The 20,734-nt window shown below is 60.7% G+C and overlaps 2 protein-coding genes across 3 annotated transcripts in view; one reads left to right on the forward strand and one right to left on the reverse strand.

Annotated features, from left to right (window-relative positions):
* Positions 1–20,734, forward strand: part of Tbcd (tubulin folding cofactor D) — a 118,216-nt gene that overhangs the window by 54,411 nt on the left and 43,071 nt on the right. The gene's annotated exons all lie outside the window — the stretch shown is intronic.
* Znf750 (zinc finger protein 750) lies at positions 546–2,945 on the reverse strand. The gene is made up of 2 exons (XM_026382002.1): positions 1,549–2,945; positions 546–1,248 (listed from the first exon to the last, which is right to left on the reverse strand). Exons 1-2 carry the CDS (start codon positions 2,943–2,945, stop codon positions 546–548), a joined length of 2,100 nt encoding a protein of 699 aa, XP_026237787.1.

Below are 20,734 nucleotides of genomic sequence, written 5' to 3' on the forward strand. Positions count from 1 at the left end.
TGCCTGCTCGGGCTCACTGCTGCCTCAGCCATCAACTCTTCCTTCACCATCATTGCAAAATACTCCAAAAGATGCCACAGAATTTCACACGTCCCCATTTTATGTACCCTTGAAGTTCACATGAATTTATTGGAGAGTCAGCAACATACAAGTCATTTTAGGGATAGGGAGTGAGACTGAGAGGTCGGGAAGTTGGCACAAGTAGATCTCGCCCTCACCAGTGTGCGTTTCCCTGATGGAGCAGGTGACCTCTGTAGATAGCCTCGTGTTGGTGAGCCAGCCAGTGGGCGTGTTCTGTAGTGACTGCTGAGGCTAAGTGTCACGGACAGTCAGAGCCGTCTGTCCCGGACCAAAATGGCCGTCAGAACCGGGGGCGCGTTCCACTTGCAGAGAAGCAGGCCAGACCCCAGTCTCGGACATTCCTACAGCCAGAGACGGAAGGGCCTTGCAGCGTCCTGAGGGTGGAAAAGAGAGAGCTGCCTCTGTGGCAGCCGACTGGGGAGTGATGGCTCGGCCTGTGGAGAGGGCCCTGGGCCTGGCGGGTCTCACGACACCCGGGTCCTCTTGCGCAGGGTGAACACTCGCGCGGCCGTGTCACTTGGCTTTGTCTTCTTACTTCCTTGCTGTGATTTTCCTGTGTCTCTTTGACTTGCCCTCTTTTGTCCTTTGGGTCTGAGGTCACACTGAGTCCCCTGGCTCTCTGTGGAGCTCGGAGTAGGTGCATCTTGGCAGCCTGACTCCTGGGTGGTGGGCTCCCCCTCGCCCACCCTCACATTTCCCGGGCTGTAGGCTGCCAGCTGACAGAGGGCCACAGCTGCCGTCTGCTTCTGCTCGTCGCTGCTGTCCACCACGCGGGAGGCTGGGGCCTTCCCACCTGGGCCCTCCTCCTGCTGGGCCTCAGCACAACTTGAGCCATCTCGGGGACTTCTTCTCCCAGTCCTGGGAGCAGCAGCGGGTTCTGCACTTTGCAGTGGGCTGGGGACAGCAGGCCTTGGAGCCCGGGCATTGCAGGGGTCCTTAACAGAGAGATTGAGGGGCAAGTCCTGCAACTCTGTGAAACCTGGGGCCTCTGCCCTGGCACTTCCTGGGTACACGGCTCCTCCAGCAGCTGCAGGTCTTGGCTCTGACTTCTTGGAGAGGTTGAGGGGGCCTGTCCTGGAGCCATCCTCGGGGATGGCGTGTGCGGCCTCGGTGGTGGGAAGAGGGCTTGCCGTCTGAGCTGGAGGGTCTCCATTCCCGGCCTCGAGGCTAGAAGAAGCCAAGAGAAGGCTTAGTGGGCATTTGCTTAGGGAAAGGAGCACAAAACATCTAATCAGGTTGCACTTGGCTGGCCGAGCACAACCAAGAAGCCTGTGTCAAAGTTGAGAAAGTAATTCTTTTTTTTTTTTTCAATTTTAATTTTTTTAGTTGTACATGAATACAATACCGTTTATTTACTGATTTATTTTTTACGTGGTGGTGCTGAGAGTCTAACCAGTGCCCCACACATGCCAGGCACGTGCTCTGCCACGGAGCCACGCCCCCAGCCCAGAAGTGAAGCTTTCTTACCTGTTTGGAGACTCTGTGCTGTCTGCCGGGACCTGGGAGTGAGGGCAGGCTGTGTTCTTTGGGACGGGTCTGAAGGCTGTGGGGCTCTGTTCGGGCTGCGGGCGCCATCCTGGGGCACTTGGGGACCCTTTGTTGGAGAGGTCACACAGGCCTTCGCAGGCCTGGCTCGTCTGCGTGAAGTTGGTGGGGCTTGGCCTTCCTGGGGAGCCTGTGGCTGCACTGCCTGCCCGGGGGCTCATTTTGGCTCCTTCCAGGTCCCGCTGCCCATCTTTGGAGGGGTCTTTAGCTTCAGGAATTGGACTTTCTTTCTCGAATTCTGTGTGTTTTTTGTGGGAGTTTGAAGGGCTTAACTCAGAGGGACTCGAGGCTGGGTAGGCCAGGGTGGCCTCTTCAAGGAGGCGGGAACTCTGTTCCCGAGTGATGCCAGCGAGGGGCGGGAGCCTGAGGCTGTAGGAGGAGAAGGCAGACTCTGGTCTGTAGAATCCATAAGGAACCGGCAGACTGGGGTGGAAGTGCTGGAGGAATCTGTAGTGATCGTATGTTGACGGAGACGGGGTCAGGTGCTTGGGGAGGGGCCCCGGGGGAGGCAGGAAGTGTCTCTGGTCTGGGGCCCCGTAGACAGACAGCAGAGTGGTGTCGCACTCGGGGGCGCTCCCGGCCAGCAGGTAGGGGGAGTAGATGGCGGCCAGCCCGGGTTCTGTGTAGAAGGGCGGGGGGTACTCTGGGATCGTGGGATGCACGTAAGGGGAGATGGCACTGAACCCCTTGGTAGGTGGGAGGAACGGGGAGCCCGCCTTCCAGGGGTAGCCAGGAGCGTGGAACGCAGACTTGGTGTGGAAGGCTGGGGCTTTGGTGGTGGGGTTGGTGGATGACAGCGTTTCGGGCCCCTCCGTGTTTTCGGGCCCCTTCAGTCTGTGCTCCCCGACTGGAATGAACGCCGAAGGCCGGGCCAGGTCCAGAGCAGGCTGTGTCCCCCGGGCTGCCTCTGAGGCTTCCTCCTGCTGGAGGCCCGGCTTCTGCGGGAGGGCGTGGGTCCTCCGCGCCTGCAGCTTCAGGCTCTCCTCGGCGTCTTCCTTGCCAGAGCCCTGCTGGGGCTTGGGGTCAAAGCCTGGGAGGCCGTCCGTGAGGGGCTGGGGAGAGGCCAGCTGTGCCGTGGGCGCCTGCTGCCGGGGGGGCCTGGGGTCGGGTGCGTGGGCCCGGGGGCACCGGGGGCCGCGGTCCTGCTCTGACACGAGCGTGATGGAGTTCTTGCAGAGGCCGTACTTCATGTGGTTGAAGAGGTGGGACTTCTCGTTGCAGGTGAACGGGCACTGGAAGCACTTGTACTTGAAGGGCTTCCCTGGGGGCCGCGGGATGTAGTGTGGCTTCTTGGGCTTCCTCTCCTTGAGGAGGCTCATGGTGTCGGTCTGACCGGGGTCTGCCACGTGGCGTGGTCACTGCCCGCTCCTCGCTGGTCCAGACACCGGGTCCAGGGAGGCGAGCCCCCGTCTCGCCTTGTGGCCGTGTGCCCGTGACCGAGCCAGCTCCACGTGCCGAGGGCCCGGCGAGGAAGGTCTCGCACCCGCTTCCCGGAGCTGCAAAGCAGAGCAGAGGCTGGAGTCAGGGGAGGCTGTGGGTGGAAGGTGTCCCCATCCGGGCACTGGGCAGGGTTGGAGCAGAGGCACTGCCGGGAGCGGCCACGCGTCCTCTGCACCTGCAGCCTCTTGTCCTCCACTAGCTCCTGACCGAGAGCGCTGGCTGGGGGTCAGGTGGCAGGCGTGGAGGGTCAGTGTCAGTGCAGAGTGCTGCGTTTCTCTGGGAGCCTGTATCCCGTGATGGGACCTTCCCTGGAGAGTGCTCTGCAGGGGCCAAGCCCCAGCTCCCTTGGTTGTCCCCAGGCGCTGTCACAGGGCCATTTGGCTGCCTGCTTTGCAGTGACCTGTGCCCAGGCTCCCGAAACCTGGTGCTTAACCAGGGAAGTGCAGCCGGTGCCCTTGTGTTACCAGCGCACTGTCACCCGCTCCCGCCTGGCCCTCGTGAGTCGCACTGGGGTTGTCTCACTGCAGACTTAAATGCCGTATTAGGTCCACTTGAGTGGCTTGCCGTGCTGTCAGGGCAAGTCAGCAAGTCTTAGTGACTGCATGGGTCCACTGCCTGCCTCGTCAGCACTCACATTCACCCTGCTCTTCCCTGGCTGTGCCTGCAAACACAAGCACCAAAGCCATTTATCCCGCATGGTACGAGGAGGCTGGAGCACGTGGCCTAGATCGTGGAGGAGGCTGCTGGCCTTCAGCCCCTAGGAAGTGGGCCTGGCCTCAGCCACGTGGCTCACGCCTGCCCCTTTGCTTCCCCTAGGGTCTTGCGGCGTGTCCCAGCCCTAGGTGTCCTCTAGAGCCACCCTGCACTGGGTGGATGTGCCCCCAGTCCAGAGCTGAGGACAGGGACAGGGCAGTGCCGGCCTGGGAGGCCTGGAGAAGTGTGTGAGGGACCAGGAACCCAGACCAGGCACCTCCCTCCGTACAGGAAATGTGAAAGGAAGGGTCTCCTCCAGCACCCAGAGGCTCCAGTCAGCCCGCAGAGGAGGTCCCGTGGGAATGGTGTGAGAAGCACATTTTCAGCTGTGAAGTGGAGTGGCCAGACCCTCAGGGAGCAGCTCTCGGCACAGCAGCCACTGGGATCTGCAGCTGGGGTCGGGCTGGGCCTCGTCTGGGCACCCGAGGTTCCGAGAGAGCCGTCTCTTAACTTACTCGTGGTTCCTGGGAGCGTGAAGAGCTGCCCAGCGACCCCACACCTGTTCACACAGCTGAGCTTTGAGAAGTGGCTGGGTGGGAGAGTGGGCCCTGCTCGTTGGTGAGACCCTCCGTGGGGAAGCAGGGAGTGCTGGTGGGGCACAGCCGTGGGACGGGTGTGGAGTGGTGGGCCTGCCAGGGCCGCTGCTGCAGCCACTCGCAGCTGTGCCAGAGCCGAGCAGGGAGTGCCTGACGGCGGCTCTGTGGCTTCTCTTTTCCTTCTTTAGTAAAAGAAGAATCATGAAGGGATCCTGATGGGCTCAGCCTGTACTTTGGGGGGCAGGTCTGGCCTGGGTAACAGCAGGGTTTCCTTGCCTCCCAGCAGGTGAGGGAGCCTGGGGCCCAATTCCAGCCCTTGGGCCAGGGAGATAACTCAGCGGGCCTGTGCGGGCACGCTCCGTGCGCTCCCGATTCCGGAGGCGTGAGAACCTCTGCAGGCCCGGTTCCCATGGCTGCCTGGGATGTGTCATGCCCAGCCCTGGGAGCTGATTTCATCACTTGCAGCATCGTGACCAAGGTGATGACAGTTGCAGGCACTTATCAAGTGGGATCCATGTCCTGCGACACCCAGGGCGGACGTGGACCCCAATCTGTGCACTGGGAAGGACGTCAGCAAGCGACAGCAGCGCTTCCAAGCAGTTTGGCTCAGTGCTGCAGAGCTTTGGGGCCTCAGAGAAGCACATGGCTGTGGTGGGCTGCCCTCGGGGGTCCCAGGTCCCTCCGTCAGTGAGATTTTGGTCTGAACCATTTGCCTTTCCTTCTCCAGGTACTGGGGACTGGACCCAGCTGCTCATCCCTGAGCCACATCCCCAGCACTTTTTGTTTTCTGTTTTGAGACAGGGCCTCACTAAGCTGCCCAGGCTGGCCTGGAACTTGCCGTCCTCCTGCCACTTCTCCTGAGCAGCTGCGAGTACAACCCCCGGCCCCCATTTGCCTCTGTTCTCTGGCCACTTAGCTTTCAGGATGGCAGATGGGCTGGGTGAGCCCCGTGTCCTGATGCCAGCGTCTGGGAGGGGAGAGCTGCCGTCCGGGGCTTACTGTTGGTGGGGACCAGCCCAGAGAGGGAGACCCAGGTGGCACTTGGGACTTGGATAAACTAACCTCTTGGTTGCACAATTGCTAATTGAAGCAGGGGCGCTTGGCTGCAGGTGTCAGACAGGCACAGCTACTTGCCTATAAACTGCAGCCGTGCTGGGAGGTAAGTGGGATAAAATGGAAGCTTTTGTAAGCTTTCGGGCGATGATGTCAGCCCGGGAGCGCTCTCTCCTACTCAGAGGTTTATGGGAATGAAGAAGCTAACCTACAGCCGTGACCACTGTCTGCCTCCATGTCTGTGGCAGAGGTTTGAAGTAGTCCCGCCTGGTCAGTTTATGCCCATCGAAGTTTATACTCTCTGGCAGCTGCTGGTGTTAATATTCAAAAAGAGCGCATTGTTGCCCAAATAGCAAAATCCAGAGCCTCACTGTTTACAGTAATGGGGATTTGCATTCCAAGGCAGAGTTTCTAAAGGTGAGGGAGCCTGGGACTTCCTGCTGCTGGGCGGTGTCTCTCCCCTGTTCATACTGCCTTTGCTGCCCTGCGTCTTTGCCCTGTCTCACACTTGCCGCTGGGGTGGGGGGGCAGGAGGGCGTCTCCGCAGCCTCCTGGCCTGGGTGCCCTCCCTCTTCTGCCTGCCCCAGTACTGCCCTCTCCAGATTACTTTGGTCATAGTGCAGACGGTGTCCACACTGAGGACAGTGGGCACAGTCACTTGGAAACACTTGGGGTGCAACAAGTGCTTGCACTGAGGGTCCTGCTGTGACCTCAGCACTAAACGTCCCGGTGTCCAGCTGCTCGGCTCTGCCACAGAAGGCTGGTCTTGCCTGTCAAGTACTTGACTGGGGCAGGCTCCTGAGGGTGGACATTTAGGGTGGCGCTGGCCCTAGGCCGTGGGGAGCGGCTGGCTTGTTCACAGAGGTTCTGAGGAGTCTGAACGTGGGCAGCAGACCAGGAGCGCTTTTAAGGACTTTGTAGGACACACGGGTAATTACAGCCTGGCTTTGTGGGGCAGCCCTGGGCAGGCTGGGCAGCTCTGCCTGACCTGCTGTTGGCCTGCGTGCCGAGCAGGGCCGTGAGGCTCCTCCTGCTGGTGTCCGGCCGCCTGGCACAGAGCCCCGCAGGTGCACCGTCCTGAAGGGCACGCTGTAATCACAGTGCTGTGATGTGGCAGGATTGCGCCACTCCAGGACACGCCAGTGTCGGCTACCCACCGGGTGTCGCAAGAACGGGATCTGTGAGTCCAGTGGCACTTTTGCAGCGACTGGCCACCACTCCCTCCCAGACTTTCTGTGCCCTGAAATGAAGGGCCTTTAGGACAGCCATCACCCAGGGAGAGGGCAGTCTCTGGGGTCTCTGGAAGAAAGGGGCAGAGCAGCCAGGGGCTGGTGCCATCACAGTGCCCACGCAGGTTGCCCCGAGCTCGGCTCTCCCGGCCATCCTCGGCCCACCCCACTAGGATTCTGTAGGGTCTTTGCTACAGGAGGCAGGTGCTGGGCTAGCCTCGCAGACAGACCTGCAGAAGCCATGTCTGACTTTGCTCAGACTTGACCAGAGGTTTGGTGAATAATTTTTTTTTTCCTTTTTTTGGTTAGTGATTGTTTTCATATAGATTCATGACAAATTTCATAGAAGGAAAAACAGCTTGTGTGTGGTGTGTGTATGTGTGTGTGTGTGTGTGTGTGTGTGTGTGTGTGTGCGAGAGAGAGAGAGAGAGAGAGAGAGAGAGAGAGAGAGAGAGAGAGAGACCTTAACAAGAAACAAAAGCGTATCTCCTTGGCCAAGTTTTGTTTTTGAAAGGTTGTGTCAAAACAGAACTTATTTTAAAATTGAAAAGTTGTAAGAAATCTGCTCAGGAGGCTGAGGCCAGCCTGGGCAACTTAGCAAGACCCTGTCTCAAAAAGGGCAGGGGATGTGGCTCAGTGGGTAAGCACCCGTGGGTTTAATCCCCAGTATACCTGGCCCAAGAAAAAGTTTTAACAAATAAACTAAAACTAAAACCAGCGACAGCAACCTTTATGCCCGCACACACGTTTCTTGCCTTTTTCATGTAGAAACCAGAGTTCATTGTAAGGCATGGTCAACAGCTCACACTTGGTTCCCTTCCCCAGTTCCGCGGCAGGAGGGAGCAGCGCTGGGTTCCCAGCGGGCGGCCCTGGCCACACTCTAAGTGAAGTGCCAGCCCCAGCAGAGCCTCAGCCCTGCCTGCTCCCCGCTGTGCACCTGCTGGGTTCTGAGTAATCCCGGCCAGGAGGGAGGCTGGGAGGGAGGCTGGGAGGGAGGCAGAGCCCACCATCCAGCTGCTCCTCAGCCAGGTGAAAGACGCAGGGGTAGTTCTGAGAGGAGAGAGATGCACGTACCTGCTGGTACCTGCTGCCTGCGCTCCTGCTTCGTACCTGCTGCCTGCGCTCCTGCGGTGGCCTGAGGATGTGTCTCTGCCGAGCTGACGCGGGGCTGAGGAGCAGGTTCTGTTCTCACGCTGGCTCGGTGAAACTGGAGCCGGCTGTTCCAGTGGGAGGGATTTAAGTGTAGGAGTCTAGCCCTCAGGGCGTAGAGATGCACCTGATATTCCTCCGCCCGCAGCTAGGATTCGTGGGTTTGCGCCGACCGAGCTCCCCACAGCCTCACCGGGCACGGTCCCCACCAGCCAGGTGCCACCCCCAGCCCCATGGGGCACCCCTGCTTGGCCCTGAAGGGCCAGTGCAGCGCTGTCTGGATGCCAGCGGGGCAGGGGGTTAGGGTTGGCGTGTTGTGGGCCAGGACGCAGGTCACTGGGAGAGGGCGGCCGCTCTGCGATAGACTCTGAGGGTGCGGCAGACACCGCGGTGACTCCCTTCAGAACTGGGCACGTGTGTGCAGCAGCAGAACCTTGGGCTCTCCCGAAAGGTGGCTGCCTGGCCATGAGGCTTTGGCCTTCCTGGGCTCGCCCCCGAGGGCTTGGTGGTGGCTCCCCTAGAGTTGGGCAGCTGGGAAGGAGCTCCCTTCCCGCTTGCTGGGGGGACCTGCTGGAGCATGCCCGGGACGGCACCCTGCGCCGGAGCCTTGGTGGGAGCCGCTGCACTCCCTCTGTCCCCGCACCAGTGAGGCAGACGGGCGACCGGGAGCCGGTTTGTTCTCGGCCCCTGCTGGTCCCACCTTTCGCCAACTTCAGTGAGGTCTGGCGTGTGGTGTTGACTCGGGGACAGGGAAGGAGGCCGTGGGTGCTGTGGGCCCTGGTCACGCCTGGCCTCTGACAGAGGCTGGGGCACCGCAGGCACGGAGACACCCGAGGGCACGCTGTCACTGCTCTCCCCGGTGTGAGACTTGTGCTCCCACTTGCTTGTCTCTGTATCCAGTTCTTGGACACTTCCTGCAGTTGCCTGGCCCTAGAATTCAGTTACAGCCGTTCACAGTCCTGCCATGACAGAGCAGCTCCCTGCTGTCCTCTTGTCTCCTGGCGTGGGCAGGCCCTGCAGCTCAGTGGCTTGAGACACCCACTGCTTCCTGATGTCTCCTGCTCTTGTGGTCTGGGGCTTGGGCAGGGCTCTGCTGGACAGCTGGGCACTGGCCAAGGTCACTGGGTGGGACTGAGGACCCAGCTGCTCTGGAGGGTCCAGCAGTGTCCCAGCATGGCCTCCTTGGGAGGACTCTGGGGGGGTGGGCAACCTCAGAGAGCAAGGCAGAAAGGTCCTGTGCCTGAGGCCACAGGCTCTGTGCTGGCCAGACCTGCGTGGAGGCGGGGGGTGCCAGGTCTGTGCCCGCGCCCCTGCCTGGCTCCCTTGGACCTTCCCTTGGTGAGCTTGGTGCTGGAGTCTGCTGCCAGCGCTCCCTCCCTCTGCTCCAGTGCTGTGTTCTTGACCTCCCCCAGGGCAGCCTCCGCTCGGCTCCCCGTCCCTCCTGGGTGCTGCTCCTGGGGCCCTCTGCCCTGCTGGGTGCTGCTCCTGGGGCCCACACAGCCTCTCCTGCATCCGACCACCCTACACACTTCCTGATGCTCAGGTGGGCTGCTCTGGACTCTCAGTTTACGCTTCTCCTTTCAGGGTGGGGTCTGCACTCAGTGGGGTTGAGGTGCATAGCTGGGCAGCGTTCAGGATCCCCTGGGCCTGCCTGCATCCCTTCCTACCACCCTCCGGGCGGGGATGTCCTTGAGCCCAGCCTGCAGGATCACTGTCCCCTCTGTGTCCTCAGCTCTGGGGCTGCTGTGGGGGATCCAGTTTCCCAGCATTCTGGGGGCTTCTTTTATTTGGCAGGGGGGGGGGGTACCAGGGATTGAACTCAGGGGCACTCGACCACTGAGCCACACCCCAGCACTGTTTTGTATATTAGTAGAGAGAGGTCTCACTGAGTTGCTTAGCGCCTCGTTTTTGCTGAGGCTGGCTTTGAACTTGCGATCCTCCTGCCTCTGCCTCACAAGCATGGGAATTACAGGTGTGTGCCACCACACCCTTCTGGATGCTGCTGCTGCTGCTGCTTTATTTTTTAAATTCTTTTAGTTGTATTTGGACACAATACCTTTATTTTATGTTATTTTATTTTTTTTTAAGAGAGAGGGGGGGGAGAGAGAGAGAGAGAGAGAGAGAGAGAGAGAGAGAGAGAGAGAGAGAATTTTTTAATATTTATTATTTTGTAGTTCTCGGCGGACACAACATCTTTGTTGGTATGTGGTGCTGAGGATCAAACCCGGGCCGCACGCATGCCAGGCGAGCGCGCTACCGCTTGAGCCACATCCCCAGCCCCCTTTATTTTATTTATGTATTTCTATGAGGTGCTGAGGATGGAACCCAGCGTCTCGCACGTGCTCGGTGAACGCTCTACCGCTGAGCCACACCCCAGCCCCTGGGTGCTCCCTTTTGATTCCTGAGTTTCTCAGCAGGAGTGGGTGGGTGCCGAGCCTGTGCACTTGCCCTCCCTGTGAGCTTTTCCTTGTTCAGTGTGCTCTGTCTGCTGCTCCAGGCCCTCCGTGACCGAGTCCAGGGTCCAGGGGTCCGTCTGTCTCGTGTCGGGGTGGGTGTTCAGGAGGCCTGAGCTTGCCTTGTCGCAGGCCTTGGACTCACGTGGCCTGGGGTGTTGGGACCTATGTGTGCCCAGCCTCCTAGACCTTGTTGCTACCTCTCCTGTCCTCTCTGACCCTGAAGCTTGTGCCTTGGGGGAAAAAGTCCTGTTCTGCTGTTTTTCCTGAGGCCCAGCCTGCTGGGTGTGTGCTCGACTCTCTGCGTCTTGCTGTGAGGTTTCTGACCAAGGTGGTCACATCTTAGGTAGGGACTGGGTAGCATAGCAGCTGACCCTCACTGAGCATGGTCCAGCTGTAGGAGCCTTGGAGTGCGGGACGTCGGTTGTCCAGTCAGTTGTGCCACATGGGCCTGGTTTCCAGGGCTGAGCTGTGCTCTGGAGGTGGCCCAGACTGGGCACAGTGTGGTGGCCTTGCAGTTGGCTCGCCGTGCTGGGGCGAGAGCCCTTAGTGCCCTCGGCAGTATCGTCCTGCTGTGTGAGGGTCCGTGGGCCTCCTCCAGGTCGGAGGAGCCACTTTCCACACCTGCCTCCTGGACGGAACTTCTTGGAAGGAGGAAGGAGTCCCTTGGGCTTTGGACCTTCAAGTGGTCCACGAGGTGGTTTCCACTTCTTCTCTCTCCTTCTGGGGCACTGCATCCAGAGGAAGGTAAAGAGGAAGTGAAAGTGCTTTGCAGCAGCCCGAGCCTGGTTCTGTTTACCTCTGCCTCCTGCAGTGTGGGAAGCGAGGGACACTCAGGACACCCTGTCCTCTGTGGCTCCGGCCAGTACCGCGTACTGGGTGTGTCTCAGGACCCCTGAAACACAGGCTCCGTCCCTGTGGCACGGCTAGGCCTGGGGGCTGGGCCTGGGGACTCGGGATGTGGGAGGTGGGTGACGTCTCCACCAGGTTCCAGGCTGCCGGGGTGAGCAGGGCAGTTGGGGCCTGCAGTGGGCCTCACATGTGTCCTGGGCGCCTGCCAAGAGGGGTCACCCGAAGGCCTGGGACCCACTCCCGAGGCCCTGCAGGTTTGTGTCTTGCCTTTCCTTGGTGCACTGAGCCAGTCCACGTGCCTGCTTCTCCCTTCCTGTTGAGTATGGCGTCTCTTAGGGTTTTTGGTTTGTGGTTCTTTCCCAATGGGAATTGCCACAGTAGTAGACTGTCCAAGGAAACAGTCTCCCCGGCTCCCAGTGCTGGTCTCGAGCTGGTTCTGCACGTGACAGCTCCCATTCCCCAGGGACCCCTCCCCTCCCTCCCCCCTCCTTGGGTTTGGGGCTTCTGTGGTCCCTCTTCTCCTTCCCGGGTTTTCTTCCCTTTTTACCAAGTTTCAGGACTGAGGCTGGATTGAGGGAGGGCCCTGACCCTAGGCACTGTCCTGGGATTACTCAAAGCCACCAGCCAGGCCTGCCTCCCCTTCTCTCATTTCTTGGAGCAGGAGCCCAGGAGTGAGTCCTGTGTCTTGCAGATGCGGGGGCCCCTGCAACCCTGAGGGACACTGGCCTTGACGGACAGAGCTGTGTGTCACTTCAGCTGCTGTCTCTGCCTGGAACCAGGGTGTGGCCTTGGCCTCTGCTGCTGAGTGAGGCCTGCACCCTGCAGCTCTGGGAGGGCTCACCTGCTGTGGGGCTGGCGGTGCCCTCTACCAGGGCCCTCCCCGGGGTACAGCTGGCTGTCTAGAGGTGGGGGTGACAAGAGGGCCCGCAGCAGTGGGGAGTGTGGCTTGCGGGCAGCTCCTCCCTCCTGAGCAGGGGAATTCTGGAATCCTCGTGAACCTCTGGCTGAGTGAGGGGAGCCTCTCCCTGTTGGTGGCCAGCCTTGGTCCTGGGTGCTTGGCTGCCTTTGTCTCAGGGGAAGCCTGAGTCCGGTCTTGGGCTGGGAAACTTGGCTGAGGCCTCAGGATCCCACACACCACAGGGTTCTGCCGGGGCCTCGCAGCCTGCCTGGCTGGCAGGCAGGCGCCTTCTCGCGGTTCCAAGAGAAGGTGGCGCTGGGTAGGAGGTCATCGCCCTGGGAGAGGTGGGCCACCTCCCCTGGCTGGCATCGTGCAGAGACTGGTCGTTTGTCCTAGGCTTTATCAGCTCCAATCCCAGCATTAAATGTGTGGTGCTGGTGGCCACTCTGACCCAGGTGACCAAATCATGGCTTAAGACCACACACACAAAAGGATACCTGTCTTTCTCACTGCCGAGCCAGTGTGACCACAGAACAGCGAGAGGTGTACATACACACGCGCTGGTGACGTGCACCTCCCAGAGTGTGTGTGTGGCATGTGGGTCCAGAGCTCGTGGTGCATCTGCACGTCTGTGGGGGGGTCCACGTGGCTGGTGAAGCCTGGGCATGGTCCCCCTGCAGTGGGGGGAGGTACGTGCCCACTGCCCGTTCTCAGGCAGCAGAGAACCTCAGCCTCAGAGCTGCGGGGTCCCAGCCCACAAAGCAGTGGCATCAAGCCACCAAGGCCCCACTGTCCAGCTGAAAAGCACTGGCTGGAAAGGGTGGTGTGCTGGTTTGGAGCCCACACTCAGCGTCTTTCCCAGGCGACCCCTGTGCTGTGTGTGGATGCTTGACGTCAGAGGCGACCTCTGCCCACCCTGGATCGCGGTGCCCCCCTCACCTGGTGGGCTGCATTTGTCAAGTTCTGCTTCTTTTTACTGAACACTGGACACGGTTGTTTTTAAAGACGCCGTTTGTTTAGTGTTTTCTCCACAGATACAGGATTTCTTTTGTCCGTGGTGTCCTTTTGCATCTCAGAGCTCTCCTCTGGGACAGTCTCACCTCTTGTGGCTTTTCCGAGTCCCTTCGACTCAGGTGTGTTGGTAGACGCCGCCGCGGCAGTTCCCTGACCGTCGCTCCTCATACAGCCTGGGGGCAGGTGCCGTCCACCCTCCCTCCTTGCTGGGCTTTCCTGCTCTGCGCGGAGCTTTGCAGCCCACTCTGAGTTCAGATGCAGGTTCTCTGTTGGCCTTGTGTTATGTGCTTAGGTTTTCTGTGTCTGACTCACAGCTGTCATGGTTTCTGGAAAGTTCTCCATCACTCATTCTTTGGGATCCCTGTGTTTCTGTTTTCTCCTTGTGGGACCGATGCAGGTCCTTACTCTGACTTCTGGTCCCTTTTCTTCATGTTTTCTTTCTCTTCTTTCCAACTTGTATTTTCTGCAGTTCCTTCTGCTCATTCTTTATCTTCACCAGGTTCTTGTGTCTGCTGGGTCTTTTCCTTTGTCAACGCCAAACATTGCATTTTTAATGTCAGTAGCGTTTTCTGTATCTACACGTGTGTACCTGTGCTGTTATACTGTAAGGTGTCAGATCATATGTGATGTGATGTGTAGGTTATGGGTATGTCAACATATCCCAATTGACTGGTCATTGCTGGTTTCTTAAATGTGGCTCGTTTTTAATTTCATCTTTTATTAAGATACTTCACGTGCAGTTTAACAAACTTATTTGAAAGGTCTGATGAGGGTGCCTCCCTCACTTGTGTGGAGCCAGGAAGGGTTGGGGTCTTGCCCTGTTCAGGATCCCACTGACCGGGCAGCCCAAGTTCTGGGGGCACCAGCACGGGCAGTGTGAGGAAACCCCTTTGCCATCACAGAGCTTCCTTCTCACTGTCCCCTCGGGTGGCAGGGAGGCCCAGCTCCGTGGTCTCTCTGGGCATCACTACTGGGCATGGTTCCTCCCCGAGCCCACGGGCAGGTCTGCTGCACGCACAGGCCCCTCGGCCTCCCGGCCCTCCTCAGTCCCAGCGGGCGCTGCGCCCTGTGCCAGGCCCCTGCTCGCCCTGCCTGCTCGGCACCCTGGAGAGGTGCGCCTTGGGCCCGTCCCCTAGCGCGTTGAAGGCCACTGCTCCTCTTTGGAGTCAGTGTGGAATTCCACATGCAGTCGCCGCAGGCCACCTTGTAGGGGCAGCTCAGGAGGTCAGCACCTGCAAGGTCACACTGCCACGGCTTCGCTGGGCCCCGGGGGGGCACTCTCATCACCTGCGGGGAACCTGGGGACTGTCCAGTGCTTTCAGGTCTTCAGCGGTGACTTTGGGCTCAGCGCTCTCAGGTGGGATGCTGCTGGGGTCCCCAGCCTCAGGGCTCCCAGGCTGGGCCTCTCCTGCCGTGGAGGGCCCATTCCTTCCGCCTGCGCCCTTGGGCTCCTCTGTCCTCTCGGGGGTGTGGGATTGCTGGAGAGCTCTCAAGCTCCGCCTGGTTTTCAAGCTCCGTCCCACAGTGGTGCTGGCCGGGGCAGGGCACAGGGCACCTTGTGGCAGCCTCGACTCGCATGACCCCTGGTGACTTGTGGTGTCCAGCACCTTCTCAGTGCCCCTGGTCCACCTGTGCATGTGTGCTGGCCCCTCAGTGTCCTTTACGTACCTGGCCCTGTTCTTTGACTGCTGTGAGTCAGGGCAGAGCTGGCCCTCACTTCCGGGAGGAGCCTTTAATCCTCCTGGACGCTTTGCTCCTTTCAAGCTGTTGCACTCGATCCTCTGTCATTAGCTTGGGTGTTTCTGGGCCAGCGGCCCGGGCAAGCTGAGGAGTGCACCCATGCTCCCGGAGGGCGCCTCCTGCCCGTGGGCACGCCTGGCTCGCCGAGCTTCCCCTCTGGTGGAGTGGTGGTGGCTGGGGGCAGGAACCCACAGGCTCTTGCCTTGGGGTAGCTGAGAGTCAGCGGGACATGGCGGACAGGTGGGAGGAGCTGGCCGCGTCTCCTGGGGGCGTTGACTTGGTGAGGAGCATCCGGTTGCTGAGGAGAGGTCGCCAGACCAACCTGAGCCCAGGGTGCTGGCCATGTCCCTCAGTGGGAGGCAGCCACGTGGCCAAGGCCAGTGGTGCTCTGGCTGTGAGCACAAGGAAGTGGCAGCGGCCTTCCGCGGGCATTCGCAGGGCGCGGGTGGGCAGAGCTGACCCCAGGAGGGCCTGTGCCCTGTGCTCCGGGCAGTTGTGCAGGGCTTGATCCTTCTCCTCCTTGAGGGCTTTGTGATCGCTCCCCTGGATGCCTTGCTGACCTTGGCCAGCCGCCGGGGGACAGAGCCCGTGGGGCTGTCGAACGCCCACCGTGGATATCAGGGTCCGTTTGTCTGTGACTGAGCGTGGAGGAGAAGCAGCCAGGTCTTGGGGGTTCTTTGGTTTGGGCCAGGGCCTGCTGCTGAGGTGGGCCTGGTGGCAGCCAGCTGGGGGCCCTGTGATGCCCTGGCCTCCCTCAGGCCAGTCATCGTCAGGTCTGCTGTGGGGTGTCCTCTTATTCTGAGGTGTCCCCGGGGTGAGGGCCGGCAGGGCTGGTGTGTGGGTAAGAGGCAGGGCCCCCTCTGGGGAGCGTGGTGCCCTCCTTCCTGGGCTCTCAGCCCCGGGCCCTGCTTCCTCTGTTCAGACCTTGGCTCTGCTCCCCGTCATCAGGCGCCTTTCACTGCCTTTTGTCCCTGACCGTCTTTAAGGAAGACGCGTGGGTGGTCCTGAGCCGGTCCTCTGTGGAGGCCGCTGCTGCTTGGCGCGGATGTGGGCATTGCTGTCCATAGGTCCGTCCAGAGGCCTGGGGTGAGAGGCCCAGATTCCGGGAGACCTCTGGTCATACTGCAGTGTTCTGAGCACCTTGGTAGGTGTGGGCCCTGCCACAGTGGGGACGCTGATGGTCTGCTCGGAACGCATGCTGAGTCCGCAGAAGGACTCTCGGTTGGGGGTATAAACAGCCCCGGTGTCACACAGTCCGGTTTTGCTGCCAGAAGTTTTCAAACCCTCTTTTCAGAACCTTTAGGCTTGGTCATCACTGGGATTCTGAGCCGGTTGGGTCAAGAGTCGAAGGGTGGGGGGCGGGGAGCCAGAAGCCCACGGATGAGTGCCTTTGAGCCCGTGGCTCATGCTGAGAGCACAGTGCACCGCGGGACCCACGGCCCTGCTCAAAGTCAGCAGGCGGGGCCTAGTGTCAGCCGTGGACCCGGAGGGACACACACGCCGTGACTGCAGGACGCCATTCCCCACACTGCTTGAGCGTGGGTGCCTGGGGGAGTCTGTGCTCTGCAGGGCTGCCCCGTGCAGCAGTCCAGGGCACACGTGCTGCATGCCCATCTGAGCCCAAGTGGTCAGTCTTCTGCCTCCTTGGTGAGCAGTCAGTCTTCTCACGGGGGTCTGTCCTCACTTCAGCTTCTGTTGGTCGTGTTGTTGTTAAACACCTTCACACTTGTAGCTGCGCGGGAGGTTGTGCGGACGTGTGCAGCAGGCCTTCTGCCCCCCCCACGACGTCGCGTGGAACCGACAGTGTCCAGGCTGGGGCAGAAGCTTCCAGGTCTGCACACGTGTGTGTGTGCATGGGCTCTGCCGTCCACTCGGGGGTAGACCGCGAGCTCCTGTCAGGCCCTTGTGCCTGCTCTGAGCCTCATTCCGCCCTTTTAACTTCTCTCTCAGAGCCTTGCAAAGGGGCCAGGCTGGCCTGGAGCTTCCATCCTCCCCCTCTGCCTGCCGTGTCGCTGGGACTACAGACGCCTGGCCTTTTCAGAGATCATCGTTTCTCTTAGTGTTTTTGAATGCGATTTTGGAAGGTGCTCTCTGAAGTCCCCGTCTCACTTCTGGAGGAGCAGCTCTGAGGTTGGGGGGTCTGAGTGCAGAGGCCCCCTGAGCCGCCCTGCTGAGGCGGGCAGTGTGCTGGAGGTCTGGAGGGCAGATGGCACCTGGTCTCCAGCTGCAGGACAGCAGGCCGGTGTGTGGGTCCCTGGTATGTCTCACCACTTCCTGGGAGTTGGCTGAGCCACTGGGAGCTGGTGCCGGCTTGGCTTAGGCTGTGGCTGGCGAGTGGGGTGTGGTGTGGCAGGAGCTGCCCTGTCCCTGGGGGACATGGCGGGAGGCAGGCACAGGCTGCTCCTTGTCATCACCCAGGCTCGCTCTGCAAGTTGCAGGTGTTCCTGAGGGCCGAGGGCCTGTCCTCGGGCTAGACCTCGCCTCTGTGTTGCGCTTCTCTAGGGCAGGCCTTCGCCGAGGCTCGCATGTGCCATGTCTGGCCGTGGCAGGGGCAGCCCTGACCCTGTGGGGTACTCGTGGGGTCCTGGGGTCGTGTGGCTGGGAGGGGCCTTGTCTCTCAACTCCTGGTCAGGGGGCTGAGCCCCTGGCATGGAGCAAGAGTGGGCTTGGGGCTTTGGGGGTGACTGCACCATGCCCACAGTGTCTGAGGCCCCTGGGGAGGGCAGAGCCAGTGACGCCGATGGGGAGCACGCTTGGCAGTCCAGGTGTGCTGGGCAGGTGCCCTGGGTGCCAGGTGGGGCTGCTGGCCCTCTGAAGGCAGAACACACAGGTTCGCCCCTCCTGCCTGGTGACGGGTGCCATGCCGCTGGCAGCGGGGGCCTCGGGGGCAGTTCTGCAGCGGGGCCTGGGAGCCCAGAGGCCTGTGGGCAGGCTTCTGTCCGTCATTTCCTCTTGCCCCCAGCAAACTCAGTGTGGGCATTTTTTTTCTGAGCAAGTTGGACTGCATTCTTGAGGACGGGATGATGGCTGTTGGTACAAGAGGCAGGTTCCGTGGCAGTGGCCACACCTGCTCTGGGAAGCTGGTGCTCTCTGGGCTCAGGCTCTGCATGGGCTCCTGGACCTGAGTGTGGCCCACATGCAGCCCCATTGTGGGATGAAGTGGGTCAGGGTCTGGGAGGTGAAGTCCCCAAGGTTGACCATGGCCAGCACCCCTGCCCAGGGCCCTGTCCACAATCCGCTTCCCTTGCTGTGTGGGGGTGTCCATGTTACCATGCTTTCCTCTGCTGTCTGCTGCTGGGCTCTGCACGTTCCTCACTGTCCAGTGGAAGGTGGATCTGCACGAGCCCTGTGCGCGGAGCCCACACAGCGCACTCGCCCTGGGGCTTGACTTGTTTTAGGATTGGCGCAGCTCGTTGGCTCGGAGGATGTCCCTGTGGTGTGGTCTTGAGGACAGGCTGTCTCTGCCTCTGAGGAGGAGGCCGTGTGCTCTTGGGAGCCTGCAGGCTCTGCAGACCCTGGTGTGGGCATGTGGGGATCTGAGGGTTAAGCTCCTCTCCCCTGGAGGCTGCTTTTCCTTGGGCAGTTGGCATTGAACACATGACATGCTGTCTGGAGGGAAGGGTGCTTAAATTACATGGCTGGGCTCCCTTGCCAAAAGGAAGCCCCTGGGGTGCGTGGTACAGTTGACAGGCATTCGCAGTGTGTAACTGGAGCCAGGAGGAAGGTCTGTTCAAAGCTTTCGAATGGTTTCCTTATTTTAAACCTGTTGAATCTGGAAGGAGTTGTGTGCTTTTGAACTTCTCTGACGGGGACTTCATATAAAACCTTGGGGCCGAGGTTTCTGGGCCAGCTGTGAGCCCACCTGGCGAGTGCCATGTCCACCTCCCCTGCCTGGCCCAGTCTGGACACAGCCAGGTCAGGTGGTGGCAGGGCCCATTGAGGAGTGGGGACGCAGGCCTGACACCTGCTTCGCCGGGCTGCGGCTGCCACCTTGAGGTGCACCAGAGCCCGAGTGGGGTCCCTTCTTCCCATTGAGGATTAGTCATTGCTGTCACTCTTCAGCTTTCCAGCGCCATGGGCAGAGCTTCCGCCTTCACCCGCCTTCACGGGCCGCCCTGCGTGGGGGCTGGCAGGCCCAGGGCGCTGCTGATCGGACCCTGGAGCTGGCTGTGGTGTTACCGAGGCCCTGGGTTTCTCAGCAGGACGGCAGCACGGGTTTGTGCAGACTCCTTGGACTGGGGTGCAGCAGACCAGCTGGGGTTCTGCTAGGTAGCACTGGTGGGCAGGGCTGACAGTGGACACACTGGGCGCAGAAGCGGCTGTCACCTGATGTGGCTGGCGGAAGTGGACCCTCCTCAGTGCCCCTCACCAGCCAGAGATGAGGGCACCACTCCCTGCACCTGGGGACAGAGCCGGGGTGGAGAGCCCAGGAAGGGGGCCGCGCCTGCCGGGGCGGGTGGTGCTCCCAGGTGTGGGGGTGTGAGTGTGGGTCTGCCCTCCGCCTGCTGGGGGCCCAGCTTCATCCTGCGGAGCCCGAGCTGACACTCGGCCATCTGAGGCCCTGAGCCATGCCCCCGGTCTGCACCCACGAGGTGGCCCACCGCAGTGCCTCGGCTCGTCAGGCTCCATAGTCCTTGTTCCCTTGACTCCTGCCCTGCGGCACAGAAGTGGGTCAGCATGGCACAGAGGCTGGGGTCCTCCAGGTGGACCGGGGTCTGGTCCCGTCAGGTGCACCTCCCCAGCCACAGCAGCAGTGGTCGCCCGCTGGGCCGGCTTCCTGGGAGGCGAGCGTGGCTCTTGGTGGCCACGGCAGCCCTCAGGAGCAGAGCTCATTCCACTGGCTGCTCGGTGTGTCTGCCTGGTGCTGCCTCCTAGGGTGGAGGTCCTTGGGGCCTGGAGGCTGTGGCTGGCGGTGGGGCCGCAAGGCTGGTGGGCAGCCGGTGGGGGTCGAGTGCTCTCAAGAGGGAGTTGGGAGGGGCAGCCTGTGTGGCCCCATGGCCCCTGCTAGGACGAGCGGAGCGGGAGTGGCCGCTGTCGGTGGGCAGGCTCTGGGAGGGGAGGTGGAGCGCCCAGAGTGGCTGGCCTGGGTGACTGCCCAGCCCTGCACTGGGCTTGAGGGGATGGTGTGGCCACTGGCCAGAGCAGCCCCTGGGGGGCTCCATCTCCGGTGAGGGGCTGTGACCCGCCCCATGTGGGTGTCTGGCTGCGAGTCTGTGGAGGGGTGACCTTGACGCTGTGGTGAGGGGCCTCCTGCAGCCTGTAGCCCTGCCCACTGCCTGTCCTGTGGGGCTCTCCTGCCTGGTGGAAGCAGATACAACCAAAGTGAATTTATTTTGAAATTAACTGATTTTATGTAGTTTTAGGTAAGTTTATAAATTTCACTATTTTATTGGTATAAAAATATGCACAAAAAGCATGAAATCACGTTCATCTTGTGTTGTGATTTAAGTAGAATAAAAAATTCTTCGGAGCAGAGAGGCAGAGGGGACTCTGATGGTCACCCTGCGGCTTGCTACGTGGCCGTGGCTCGAGCGGTGTGCCCGGGCCCCTGTCGTGGCCTCCTGCCCTGCCTTGCCCTGGACCAGGGCCATCTGCCCCAGAGAGGGCTGCCTTGGGTGCCAGGTGGTCTGGGAGCTGCCGGCTTCCCCCTGCCATGTCATGGAGATGCGGCTGTGGAGGCTGCGGGGCCGCGTCCTGCCAGGGAGCGTGCACTTGCTGGGTGTCCCGTCGAGGGTGTGGCCGTCTGGGTGGCCCTGCGCCCCTGTCATGCAGGGCCGTGACTGGCTCCTCCCCCTCTGGCATGGTGGTCGAGCGCTTCTAGTTTTTTAGTTTCCCAAACAACGAGCGAGCTGTCTGTCGCTCTGCGAGCTGTCTGTCTCTCTGTGAGTTGTCTGTCACTCTTTGTGGCAGCGTAGTTGTCCATTTTGGGTTGTCTTTCAGAAAATCTCATTTGACATGACTTTGAAAAAAATTGATAATCTTTGAGTTACC

This window comes from Urocitellus parryii, chromosome 7, assembly GCF_045843805.1.
Source record: "Urocitellus parryii isolate mUroPar1 chromosome 7, mUroPar1.hap1, whole genome shotgun sequence".
Classification (NCBI taxonomy): Eukaryota; Metazoa; Chordata; class Mammalia; order Rodentia; family Sciuridae; genus Urocitellus; species Urocitellus parryii.

What these genes read in the sequence shown, in the direction of transcription:
- Znf750 (XM_026382002.1), bottom strand. Translation starts at nt 2,945, where the DNA reads ATGAGCCTCCTCAAGGAGAGGAAGCCCAAGAAGCCACACTACATCCCG. An exon ending in AGCACAGAGTCTCCAAACAG is followed by an intron (nt 1,249 to 1,548) that starts GTAAGAAAGCTT and finishes GGCTTCTTCTAG; the next exon opens with CCTCGAGGCCGGGAATGGAG.